At 40.7% G+C, this 13842-nt stretch overlaps 3 protein-coding genes across 7 annotated transcripts in view; 2 read left to right on the top strand and 1 right to left on the bottom strand.

Moving 5' to 3' along the window:
• LOC146501364 (bromo adjacent homology domain-containing 1 protein) overlaps positions 1-3263 on the bottom strand; it is a 55130-nt gene extending 51867 nt beyond the window's left edge. For 2 of the 3 annotated variants that reach the window (XM_085131776.1, XM_085131778.1), the window contains exon 1: positions 2515-3262. The gene's annotated coding sequence lies outside the window, so the exon portion shown is untranslated. Of the gene's footprint in view, positions 1-2514 lie in introns of all 3 variants that reach the window. The other variant, XR_014869154.1, reaches the window with a different exon arrangement.
• A 1505-nt stretch (positions 3264-4768) lies between these two features.
• On the top strand, positions 4769-7659 carry ora6 (olfactory receptor class A related 6). The gene has a single exon (XM_085131795.1). It carries the CDS (start codon positions 6327-6329, stop codon positions 7251-7253), a length of 927 nt encoding a protein of 308 aa, XP_084987921.1. The 5' UTR covers positions 4769-6326; the 3' UTR covers positions 7254-7659.
• A 4078-nt stretch (positions 7660-11737) lies between these two features.
• Positions 11738-13842, top strand: part of mgab (MAX dimerization protein MGA b) — a 30280-nt gene continuing 28175 nt past the window's right edge. The window contains exon 1 of one of the 3 annotated variants that reach the window (XM_085131772.1): positions 11738-12329. The gene's annotated coding sequence lies outside the window, so the exon portion shown is untranslated. The remainder of the gene's footprint in view (positions 12330-13842) is intronic. The other 2 variants (XM_085131771.1, XM_085131770.1) reach the window with 2 other exon arrangements.

Genomic DNA, 13842 nt, shown 5'->3' with positions numbered 1-13842 from the left:
CTTCACACCGGGGTCACAGTTTCACAGTTCAATCAGCTGTTACACACCGGCTGGCCTTCGAGCCTGAGCTCCATCACAGCTGTCTGAGCATTTCTTATTCTACGTGTAAAGTCTGGTCGTTTCAGTAAAAACAGAAAGAAAATAATATTGTTCTTGTCAAGCTTGATTTAATTTCTTTAAGATTTTTATGCCTTTTTATCTGATAAAACGTATCAACAGGTAGCCTAGAAACAATGAAGCTTTTAGAGTATCACGAGTTGCGGTAATTGGATAAATCGTCATTACACATGGACAGAATCTTTAGTCTTTCTGAAATCAATAAATAAATAAATAAATAAACAACGGCTTGAGACAACTCTGTTGAACACCGCAGGAAAATAAAAATAATGCCCAAAGTATTTGAAATGATTAGAACGACTGATTGATGACACACAGCGCTGGAATAAAAATCAATAGAAACAAGCACAGATGGTTTAATTATCCAAAAAATATAATATATAGTGCTACTCCAAAACGATTCCAACAGTGAGTATTTTATTGATAATTTAAGCAATAGATTTGTATGCTGGCAGAAATCCATTGCTAATTCACAGCGGATTGCCTTTATGGCTCAGTTATTAGTCCTGCATGGCTATTTAATGACAGGTCTAGGTGCGAGTCATTAAAAAGACTTCCTTATTAAATTTCATGACATTTATGATTGCTAAGTGAAGCGTGGGGCACTGTCTGCTGGATCAAAGGGAAAGAGTGGTAAAGTGATCCGGCAGGCTGAAGAGTGAGTGCTGAGGAAACTCCAATAGATTAATGATCAACTACAATAAACCAGTGCGGTCTGGCAGCACAGCACACTGCAGGACAGGCTCACAGACGAACCTGAAAAAAATTAGACCCGGCAGAAAACAGGATGCATTTATGATGGTGTGAACAAGAGAAAGAAACACTGAGGCTAAAGGTCACTCGTGGTGTACACCAAGCCCAAACGAGCAAGCAGTGGAGAAACTTCTCCATCGACTGATTCAATAAAACCTGCACTTCCTCTGACAAGCCAACGCGGTATTATTTAGATTAGTAAGTGACCAACAGAGATAAAAAGTGATTACCTCAGCTAAACTTAGCTACACTCTTACTCCATAACGAGCTTGTAAAATATACTCATTTACTTGGTTTTGTGACTTATTTTGCTTATTTGTCTCAGCAGCTGCAGCAAAAGGCAATTCACCTTTAAACTTTTCAGATGATTTCATTTACACAGCTTTATTTTTTATTTCTTTTAAATAAGTTTCATTGCATTCATCTCAGTGGAACCTTGGTTGGTGAATGCACAAGCTGAATTTTTAAAGTAGCTCCACCTCACACAGCCACAGTATTAACTTGCAAACAGTAAACACTTCTGTATGTTTTTAATAGAAGTGGAAGCCTGAAAGCAATAAAGTTGTCTTTTTACATGTAGTTCTGGTGCTCACACACCCCTCCTGCTCAGGTGACTGAATAAGGGCGTGTTAGGCACCACTCAAATGTGCTTAGTGAGCTGTATAATCAATACTGAGGAGGATTTGGAGTTCTAGTACATCATCATTACACACAGCAGTTTCTAGATTGTTTGGTTAAATACTAGAATTTGCTTAAACACAGTCATTCCGTGTTCTTTCTTATTCTTCGAATCCCAAACGGTCCCCAACACTGCTGGAGATCAATCACCGACAGCATGAGCCTCCGGAGGGTTTTTTTTTGTCTGTGACATAATTTATTATGAGTCCATTGCCCTAACTGGCAAACTGTGATGTGGGTTAATTGCCGGAGCAATTACGACTCCCTCGTCATTAAAAACGAAATTATTACTATTATTTTATTTTTATTTTTCTCTTGATTTTGATTGCAGCTGATGAACTGTTTACTTCGAGAAGCTCGTTAAAAACAGGTCCAGCGTGAATCACGCGCACGCGAGAGCACGTCGCAATAAGAGAGAGCGAGATGAAGAAAAAAAAGCCTCGAGACTTAAAGTTTGCAAGCAGTCGTGCGCGCGCAGCCACACCGAGTGACGGCCAGGTGTGTCCGTCTGCGCATCCTTCCACATGATCACAATATTAGCGAGCTCGCGGGCCGCCGTGTCCCTCTCTCTGACCTTGTTTCAACGTGTTCACAACAGCACTATTACCAGTCGGTGTTACACTTTTGATGGGTGCTCCCCTTCCACCTCCAGCTACAGAGCTGGAGGTACAAGGGGAGAAAGGGGGGAGAAAATTGGGAGTTGGGGGGGGGGGGGGGGGGGGGGTGCTACGCTAACACACATTATACACGGCCAGTACCGACCGAGTACCACTCCCTGTGAATATCTCCTCCATCATCATGGCCATTATCTACCTCTGCAACGTCCTCCAGACATGACTTTAAAAAACGGGGGACTCACAAAAAGAGCAAAGCTGTCCATGTAACCTCTACTCTGCCTGAATAAAAACACACACACACACACACAGAGAGAAAGAGAAACGATAGTATGGAGCAGCCGTCACTTACCGTAACCTAGGTCCTCTGTAGCAGGGACTACCTCGTCTAAAAACAAAATTTTAAAAAGATTCGCTGGTGTGAGGACCACTTCTTCTTCCTCTTTTTCTTTTTCCCCCCTAATCGCTAGGTAAGACAAGTCAGCCTCATCCGAGTGGCGAACCGATGCAGATCAAGTGGAGGAAATGAGCACGAATATCGCCGATGTTTCTCCACTCGAGGGAACTCCTTAAAAAAATACGGCGAGAAGAGAGAAAATAAGAGGGGAGAAACGAGGCAAACAACTCTCTTCTCGCAAGAAGAGACTGCACTCTTTTCCGAGAGACTAGCTGGTTTTGCTCTGGCTGTTTTTCTTATCCCATTCACTCTCCCGACGGCAGCACGGCAGCAAACCTCGAGAATTGGCGTTTCAACAGCCCGCACACACGTCGTCTGTGTCCGTCCCTTTGGCGTTAACAACGCGCACAGCCCGAACAACAACTAGCAGCACAAAACACAACACAACACCAGACCACACGACTGACTGACTGACTGACTGCAGCGCTGACAGACTGGGTGGGCTGCACCCCCCCTTCTCCGTACTCTCCCCTCCCTCCGCGCAAATTGAAGAAATCCTCAGCAACAAAAAAAAAGTCTCCCCGCGTTCGTTTAAATCGTAAGTGACAAATATGGTTTACATAACGACCACAAGAACATCCTCATCCTACTTTCCGTGCCGAAGCATGTGATAGCAACATGCCTTTTAAAGGGGTATCCACGCGGCTGTCTCGCTGGATCCGCCCCTTAACTTTCTTGGAAGGATGCGCTGTGGGGTTAATTGGACGCGATGATGGGCGTCACAGTGTGCATGAAAGCACCTGCACACGAGCCACTGTGCTACAGAGTGGGGTTCAGGGCAGAAAACAGAAGCAAAAACGAAAAAAACAAAAGAAAAAACTTCCTGTTGCTTGCATTGGCTCCACGTAAACGGTTGCAAACATTCGGTCTAAGTGAAACTCCTGATGAACCTCAGCATGTTTACTGTGAGCCACGGCGTTCAAACCACGGACAGGTGAAGTGTTGATGCATTATTCTTCTTTTTATGTGGTCTTGCACTAACATGCTCCTCCCACATAAACATTATTAGACCCAAGCACACAGCCCTCATGGCAATGGGGACTCCCCACTTGCAGCCAGCAGTCTTCCCCACTCAGCAGGACAGTGTGCCACACACACACACACACCAGACAACAAGAACTGTTCAGGAGTAGTTTATGGAACCTTGTCTCTGAACTCCCAGGATCCCAGTCTAATTGTGAACATGCACTTAAACAAGCCTTATCCAGGCCCACCCGCACCCCACCAAACCCAGATGATCTGCTGCCAATTCCCTGGTGGCACGGGCACCACAGGACAACTCCAGAGGGTGCCCATGAGGAGATGGTTAAACGAGTGAAGGCAGGTGGAGTACTTGCTGTACATTTGACAAGAAGAGCATTGATTCCTTAACAATTAAAAAAAGGCAAATAACTTCAAATTATTGTTGCATATTGACTGAACTACATGATAATAATCCAGTAGTAACCATTTATTTAAAAAATATGTTTTGCAACAATTACCCAATCTCCCATTCTACACCCGGACCCTGAAGAAAGCCTGCAATCTGAGAGCAAAGTGCTCTGTTAGTATAAAATGATAGTGTGGAGGTCTTTGAGTTATGATGGGGCCTGGTCATTCAAGACTTTTTATGGAAAATTACATTTTGGATTTAACAGGGATCCAATGAAAAGAAGCTAATTTAATTCCATTAATGGAAAAGGGGCATATGCAGCATAAAAAAAATAAATTTATTAATAAATAACAGAAGAGGCTGTTTGATTATTCCCCTGTAATTTTGCCTTTGGCCTGCCGAGGCACTGTGTACAAATTTGCTTTGTTAAAAACTTTATGGAAGACTCCATGCTTTACCTCTTCGTTTTAATGTTTGTCTCTTCTATAAAGCTATTCCAAAACCTTAATTAACTTCACAGATAAGTGGGGCGGGAGGGAGGTGTTTTTTGGCAGTTAAGAGTTCACCACAAGTGTCAAACACATCTTTTATTTTCACTAACTGGTAATTAGATGTGATTCCTCCAATGAGCAGTTGCGTTTTGTACAGCACCTTAAAAAATGATTGGCAAGTAATGCATTTTGACTTTCACAGCCACTGCATATTAAGATTTGAATATATATAGTATGTTTTGTTTCTTTGATTAATTTCTAATATGTTTTAAATGTACTTGCCTAAGTAAATGTGGAAATTATGAAAAATGGTACGATGTCAAACATGTTAACTGCTCTCACTGTATGTTCTCATTATATGTCAGTGTGTGTGTGTGTGCCGGCATTGGTATTATGCAAAAATAATTGTTCTGCCTATGGGTACAGTTGTACAAGGACAAACTTTGTTCATGTGCTTAAGAGATTTTTGTTATATTAATGTCAAGTTTTCAAGAAAAAGTTATTTTTATTAACAATGAGATCAATGCAAAAAAAATGCTCAAGGCTTTACCTGCTTTCTGCTGTCATTGTATGTCAGTATATGTGTACCGGCACTGGTATTGCATTGCACTTACATTTTAAACAAAATACACAATTCAGTAAAGTGCATTTTAATTTACATTCAACAAGTTCAAAGGCAGTCAAATTTCTGGTTTATTAGGATGAAGTGATTCATGTAATTCCGTTTGATCAGGTCTCTAGTTGATAATTGCTCGATTGTGATAAAAGACTGCAGCTTCCTAAGCTGTCCAAGCTCATTACGGTACACTTAAGTTTACCAATTTACTTCCAGCGTAGGCCTTATCCTTAATTACACACACATACACACACTGTGGGATTCACAATTAAGCTGAATCAGGATGCAGGGCATGGTTAAATACAACGACTAACTAGAGAGAGAGTGAGAGCACTAAAGACAAAAAGAGACAAGCTGGAACATGAACCGATCCTGTGAAAACAGCAGGGTCCAGTAGCCCCTGCCCCATTATAGCTTAAAGTCAAGTGTCTGACTTATGAGAAACAAATTAGTTGGTAAAACATGTAAGGTTTTTATCCAAAATTCATCATATTGTTATGTCTGACTGACCACATTTGCAAGAATCTGCAGTTCTTCTCTCAAACCGTGTTCATGCACCGATTCTTTAACTCTGAAACAGGAAGTGTGCAGAAGTGCGTGTGTTTAGAGACTCAAATGTGAGATGACTGTTACACCCAGACATATAATCAGTAAGGTGCATATTATTAGCTATGAGGCAGTTGCTGTGTCGATCAGAGTAAAACTATTTATACTTCAACCTGTGGTCTGATATTATATCTACTGGTTTTCTTTAAGTGAAGAGCCCACTGAGATTATTCCTATGAAATGGTTATATCCTTCAGCATTTTCTAAATAATCCTCTTATTAAGATGTGATTAAGTTGGTGTACAGCGCGCCAGTTAAACCGCAGAATAAAACAACAAATGCAAAGTGGGAAAACGTGTTGTCAAAAGCTGTAAATGAACTCTTGTATCCGCAGTGGATGATGTCAGCCAGTGGAAACAAATAAAACGTCACATGCACACAGTATGCGGTCTCAAGATGAAGCTTTGAAAGGCTCAGAGGTAAAACTTTAATGACTCCCAGCCTTCATTGTTATCCAGGACCCCACCTTAGTTTTTTCCCCTTACTGTGTAATGAGCGCAGCCAATCACCTTTCTGGATTCATACCATCTCTGAGAATGCAATGACACCTGGGTTTGGTCAGTGATGCAGCAAAGCAGAGACACTTTTACAACCATTCTGGAAAGTCTGATTTTTACCCACAATGACTGAGCTTTCCGTCAACCTCCTGGGCTTGAGACTGGTGTTTTCTTCCATCGGTCTTATGGGTAACACAATTCTCATCGCTTCCATCATTAAGATTAATTTCTTCCACATTAAATCTTTTGAGATATTTCTCTTCGGACTCGCTGCAGCCAACTTGTGGGAGATTGTCATCATAAATATCTATGAAATAATCATCCTTCAGACTCCCTCCACCGCCACGGGCACTTGGTCGTGTTATTTACTGGAGTTCATAACTGTTATTGGTGAAATTAACAGCATCTTCTTCACTGTCCTCATCTGTATCTTTCGCTACCAGAAGCTGAGAGATGTAAAGGCGAGGGTCAACTTCCCACTCTTCCTGGATAATATCAGATCAGCCTGGACGGTGAGCGGCATTTCTGTGATGCTCTCCGTGTTGCTCAGCGTTCCGATGTTTGTCATCAACCAGGAGAGCAAAGCGGAAAACGTCACAAGAAACAGCAGCATGTGCCCTCCAGACTTCTTTCACTGCACTCAAAATCATTGTCCAGTGTTCAACCGCACATACAAATACCTGTTCATCGTCTCGTGTCACCTGCTGCCTCTGATTATCGTCACAGTCACCAGCTGCCTCATCCTCACAGTGCTGCTGAGCCAAAGGAAGACAGTGACACCAGCGGTTAACGAGACTGGGTCAAGTCAGTTCAGCAGGAAGAGTAAAGATACAAAGATCCAGTGGAGCACGATAGCTGTACTGGGAGCCATGGGATTGTTCCAGGTGGACTGGACTACCTACCTGATTTTTCAGTTGGCTTTTAACCCGTATGAATTCCTTTTCTGGTCTGAAGCTCAGTTCTTTATCACAATATCTTATACATCCATCTCTCCATACATGTATATGATAGGGCATAACATGATCCCTCCCCACAGCTGTAAAAAAGGATAATTTAAAGATACAGTAAGTGATTTTGTTGAAGTTATTTAATAGAAGAAAAAAAATGTTGTACACTTGAATATAGTACATTGATCCTGTGTAATTACTTCTTATAAAAGTTTAAAGCCTTCTCATAAACTTAGAATTATGATGGACATCAGTATGTTTTATATAAGTGGCTAGAGACTGGCCAAATATATAGTATGCCATAGATACTTTTAGTTTATAGATTAAACTATATATGGACATTTAACATTTGTGTACATATATTTTTCATCATCTCTTCGTCATTATGTCTTTCTCCTCTTCCACCACTGCTCTCTCTCCTCCTCCTCCTTCCTCCTCACCTGAAGCCTTGTCTCCTAAACTGAAGTCAGGGCTCTAACAAAATGAAAATCCTTATTTATTCCTGATATTGTCACTTGATTTTGATTTGATTTGATATGTTTATTGATTAGCATTCAAATATCTCAGTAAAGGCAGAACAAAGATTTACCACAAAGCAAGAAAGCATGAGACAAGGCTAATCAAAAGGTATTGGCTGAAGCATTTGCTTATTACGCCAACCCTTTTAACAAAAGATCTTTTAGCATGCAGCTCCTGTACACAGGGCTCGAAGCAAATAATAAAATTCAATTCAATTCAATTTCATTTATATAGCGCCAAATCACAACAAATGTCGCCTCAAGGCGCTTCATAGATACAGAGAAAAGCCCAACAATCATATGACCCCCTATGAGCAAGCACTTTGGCGACAGTGGGAAGGAAAAACTCCCTTTTAACAGGAAGAAACCTCCGGCAGAACCCGGCTCAGGGAGGGGCGGCCATCTGCTGCGACCGGTTGGGGTGAGAGAAGGCAAACAAGGCAAAAACAAAACAAACAAACAAACAAACAAGAAAAAACACCACCACCTTAGTAAGTAACTACATCAAAGCAAAAGAATCAAGAGGTTTTCTGTTTTTTGCTTTTGTTTTTTTTGTTTTTTGTTTTTTTGCTCTTTTCATTCTTGATATATATATTTTTCTAATACTCTATTTTTAAACATATTTTTAAACAAGGAAAATGAACTACACCTTTTTAAATCACTGTCATAACTATTCCACAGGTTAACTCCTCTAACAGAAACACATCTCTGCTTTATATTTGTTCTTATCTTGTTTTTTTTAAAGAACTTATTACTTATTGTCAGCAGATCAGACATGTGACCCTCACATATCCACACGAGCCAGCTAAACAACAACAAAAGCTAACACTGTGCCAGCTAATGTTAGGCTCGAGTGTGCTAAAAATCACACTTTCCCTCTGATAAACAGTTTGAATCTAACAATATATGTATATTTGAATATTTGTCCTACTTTGGCCACCATAGTTAGGATTATGCACTTGAATTGGAAGGGGTAAGAAAACAGTACCCAATTGACCGCAATCTGCAGTCTACTGACATCTAGTGGTGGGATTTTACACGATTTACCTTTAAAGCTTTTCTTTACACCACACTTGTTTCTGACTTGTTGAAATTGAGGTCTTCTTTTTCTGTAAGAATGTTATAAGTGTAAGAATGTTATAAATGTGACAATGTGACAATATTAGGCTAACAAACTTTGCAAGTTCACAGGAAGAAGAGGGTGATAATTTAGAAACTTGTATCACTGAATCCATAGAGCATTGTCTTAGAGTCTGCATTTACATCTAATATAAAAATGAATGGAAATTCCTTTGTTATGTTTTGTCATTTGAGTGTGATGTAGATTAAAATAGTACTTATGTTTCTCAGTGATGCATACTTTGAATTGTCTTCACAGCAAATTTTTTTTATGGTAAAAGTACAAAAGGACCATCATTCCTTGGAAAAATGCTAGCTGATAAACTGTCTTATTTTTCAGTGCAATTGAGCACATGGCAGCTGTGTTTGTATATAGCCATTAGTCTTGTGCTCAAAGCAGCATGGCCTGTATTTACAGTACAATAGGTTGAGTGAAAAAGCAATTCTGTGCCTCATACCAACTCGCACAAAGACAGCTGCAGTCAGCCCAACCTGTCATTTCATGTTTATAAACCGTAAATACTACACTATGAGCATAGCTTGATTTGTGATATCAGTTTAAAAAAAATAAAAATCAGTCTCCCAGTGAAAGTGAAAGTTGTTATACATAGTACATAGGTCACATATTACTCATAGTGACCAATTTAACCTAGTTGTGAAATGACACTAATACTGTACTCTAATTTTATTATTGTATAATAGGACTATACAACATATGTGACCATTTTCCAACCCCCCACTTCAACCCCTTGACTTAATTTGGACCTTTAACGTAATCCTGACAAACTATGGATCACCAGGTCTGCAATCTTGATTTAGACGTAAATATTTTGCCGTTTCAAATTGAATTTAATGTGGGTTTGATAGTCGTGAAGGAACTGACAAAAGCCGTACGAATCTGTGCTCTGGTAATTGTCTGTGCTGCCACTGCTGATTACACGTCAGTGACATACACTGAAATTTGGAGGCTAACGGTGCTGATTTACTTTTTTTTTTTTTTTTTTTTTTTTTTTTAAGACCCACTTGATACTTGTTTTTCAGGTGTCACGAGATTAGAGCAGCGTGGGCATTTTTTATGCTCAATGTGGAAAATACTTAGCCGATAATTAAAATAAAAATATGAATGTCGCCCCCTTTAAACGTGCCCGATACACGAAGGCATGTTTACATGTGCACTTATTATGAACCTTTGATTTCCCCCCGCTGATCAACCCCCTGCCTTACGTTTAACGTGTAATAAACTGTATATTTGCAGGGCACTTGTGGTTGGTTGCGAAGCACTTTGCAATGTTAAAGTCATTTCACGTGTCCGTGCACGACCTCGCGTGGGAGATTTCGCTCTAAGTTGTGTCTCTGTGTGGACTATTAGTGAATACAGTCTCATTTTTGCAAGTACCTGAAGTATCCATTTGTCGCACACAAAATAAGTGCACGTGATTTCGATTTGACGGGACACGCGGAACATCACCACGAGAGTTCCACGTGGAACACAAAAGATGGGTCGTCGCCTGTGAGCCGTTTTTCACCCACTTCCTTGTTTGACCGCCCCGTTCGCTCTATACTTCTCATACCATAAATCGTTGATTCTTCTCTTCTTCTTCTTTTAACCCACACGGGGTTTTAAATCACAAGATTGCGTGGCCGATGATCTGAATGAGAGTCGTTCTTTTGTTTTGTGTTGTTGTGCTATTAGGTTGTTGTGAAAAGCAGAGATCCTGCAGAGCCCGACTGAAAATGTGATTTAGTACTAATTTTATACTTAGCTATCCGCAGTGTCAACATCTGTAGAGCAGAGGTAAGTTTTGTATGGTTCATGTTTAATGAAACTTATGTAATATCAATTTAGAAAAATATCAGAATGAGGAAAAATGAACGTCTTTTCCCCTCATTGTTATGTGCTATTATTTATTATATGTTTATACAAGTGTTATTACCGCAACGATAAGGCATAACAACGCAGAAATATACTGAACACTTTTATTTATTTATTCAGTCACATACATCACTAGATTTACTGGCTCTCACACCTTCTGCTGATCCAAAACTGTGGCAGGTATCAAATCACCTTTGCATATGTTTTTGTTTTCCCCTTTTGGTACTAAACAGAAGTACACAACTCACATATGCATTGTGTGCAAAATCAGTTGTCTTCATGTTGATTTTGTTGGGCTAGAGGGTTGCCTTTGGTTTCCCATGTCTATGTCTTTCTAGAGTAAGCTGGCTTAACAGCACTTAATTTAGGGCGTACAATTTACACAAAATGCGCATATAGACAACATATGCAGAGCACAGTAGGCTAGGGTGTAGCCTATATAGCCCAGCTGCCTAAAGATAAAGTGGAGGAACTGTGGAGGTTTTTGAGATTTTCAAGTGGCTAAAATTCAAACATTGAATGCCATCTCCCTATTATTATGGAGCTTTTTATTACATTTTTATTACCGGGGTTTCCGGATAAGCTAGGACTACACTTCCGGTATGGTAGCGTAGGCCTAGCCTTTAAATTAGATTACTTTATGCTTAGATCAAGAGCGTTTGTTAAAAATATTTGCGACCCAATAGGGTCCAACGGTATTTTTCCAGCTTTTTTAAATTATTTTTTACAATTCAATATGTGGAAATTCAATATGCTATTTTTTGTCCAAATATTTATTCTTAACTTCAACTCCTGGCCACCATCTTGTCCCGTAAACAAAGCCAATCAGCCTTGCTCTTTTTTGTAGACAAGGTCAATCAGTTAATAGTTTATGAGCCACTGATTTCAGTCGCACGTATTAATGTTGATACATAATACTACAAAGATACAAAATTACTTTCAGTGTTCATTTGTTTTTTTCGTACGTTTGCCACCGTGATGAAACAACTGGCCGGTCGTCCATTGGGAGCTTGCGCATTGGCTACTGGATCTCTACCACCATGGTGAACGTGTTACGTCACAGCTCGAGAGCACGGATGTGTGTGTGTGTGTGAGAGAGAGAGAGGGGGGCAGAGAGGACAGTGTGTGTGTATGTGTAGCTGAGAGAGGGTGAGAATGGAAGTGTGATCGAAAAAGGTAGAAGAAGTCAAGGAAACAGACAGGAAGAGAGAGAAAGTGTCACGCCTTTGCTCTCAGTGCGCGAATCACACATCCTAAACATTTTCGCGCAAACTTGCAGAGAGTTGTCCCTACCGGCGCGCGGACCGCGCTCGAGGTGAGAACGAGCGAGAGAGAAAAGAAATATTTATGTATATCTCCTGGATGGCGGACTCCCGCTTCCCTCGAGCTGGCGGGCCGGGAATCACGCGCCATTGAAGAGGGGGGTGGTGGGTGGAGGTGGGGGTGATAGTGTGCATGCGCTTTGGCTCCGCTGCGTGCACACTCGGGTCGGTCGATGTGAGCACAGTGGCGTGGCTCTCGGCCTCCATTTGCCAGTTTGTGTTTATGTTCGAGGGATTCTCCGAGGCCCTTTTGACGGCGACGGCGACGTGCAACAGTTGGAGCTTCGCCGCTGAACGATACTGTTGCCTCGCTGCGGTCGGCCACGAGGTACCGAAGCGACGCTGAAAGGTGAGGCTTTAGTGAAACCTGCAACTTTTCCAACTTGGTGAGTGGTGGAGCGGGCGGCCTTCCTTCTCCGCGGTGTGTGAGGAAGAAAGAGCTGCTGGTTTAACAACTTAAATTCTTAACGCCGCTTCTTATTGCAGGGAGTGAAATAGTTATACGGGAGTGACGCTGGGAGTTTATATTGTAAACATGGAGGTGATAAGCCGTTTTAGGCTCTCGTTGTGGTGTTTAACACCTTTAGACTTGAAGCATCCGTGTGCCGGCGTGACAATGTGATTAGGAAATTAGAGGAGGGTTGTTAGGACAACAACAAAAAGGGGTTACCTTTATAGTTTCTGGTGTGCCGTTGACCAAGATAATTTCTCTTGGCTTTCAAGGTACAAAACGGTGTTAGTGGTTCATCCTTTAAAATGTAGGGCTGTTTTTCCGTCCGTGTCCGGAGCTGGAAGCCCATTGGTCAGTCATACCGAAGTGGTCTCCAGTAAGGCAAAGTCCACTTTTCCCCACAGGGCCACGAGAAATTGTTCAAATGATCTGAGAGCGCCTTTTGATTGTTTATATTTGTAGTATTCGTCTTGAATGGTGTGATGGTGGCTTCAGGGGTTCTTGCGTAGGAGCATTTAACATGTAGTTTAAAATAATCTTATTAGTCTGTTAAAAATTTAGAAATATACGAGTTTTACTTCAGTTTTAGAGACAGAGCAGGTCTTTTAAATGTAGTTTTAAATTTTTAACCAAAATAAATAAATAAAAAAATACATAGAGATCATCAGAGGAGCACACATAGCCCAAGGTTGTAAATAAATTATGTTCTCCCCCCCATTAAGTTTCTAATTTATTTTTCAGGGTATTTGGGGACAGGATGTGCCTTTCTGAAAAACAAAACAAAAAAAAACATCCCTTGATCAGTGATTTTGTTATTTTTACAGTACGGTCCTGATTAACACAAAGGGACGTTTTTATGATTCGTCCAGATCAGATGTCTTGAAATTTGGTCTGGTTTGCTTACAAAACATTCAAACAGCCGGCAGTCACAGAAACTAGTGGCCGGAGATCATTTAATTTTGACACGATATCAAGTCTTTACACTTAAGATGAGCTACATTCATCTCGAGTCTTCATTTGATTTCACAGTACTCGTGTCAGCGCCTTGAATAATGCCTGTGTCTTTAAGCAGCCCAGTATATGCTGGACTTGTCGTTTGTAACACTTACTGTTGCAACACCCTATAGCGATTAGCCAACTCTCAGTAGTGCTGAACAGAGATCTGCTGAGGTGAACATCAGTATATTTTGTTGTTGTTATTATTGTTTACTTCACCATTTTGTGTATGGTAAACAAACACATCTTCACATTAATAAAGTAGCTGAACAGTTTACGAGTCTTTTATCTCGCCATCTTTGAACATTTTTAGGGACAAACTGATGAGGTGCAGCAGATAAACATCTGCAACCGCCATTGGTTAATGTCTTCTTTTTTCAAGTATCAGTCAGATATCAGTCAGCAAGAGCAAAAA

This window comes from Neolamprologus multifasciatus, chromosome 15 (assembly GCF_963576455.1).
Source record: "Neolamprologus multifasciatus chromosome 15, fNeoMul1.2, whole genome shotgun sequence".
In the NCBI taxonomy this organism is placed as follows: Eukaryota; Metazoa; Chordata; class Actinopteri; order Cichliformes; family Cichlidae; genus Neolamprologus; species Neolamprologus multifasciatus.
This window is presented reverse-complemented; position numbering and strand designations above follow the sequence as displayed.

What these genes read in the sequence shown, in the direction of transcription:
- ora6 (XM_085131795.1), top strand. Translation starts at nt 6,327, where the DNA reads ATGACTGAGCTTTCCGTCAACCTCCTGGGCTTGAGACTGGTGTTTTCT.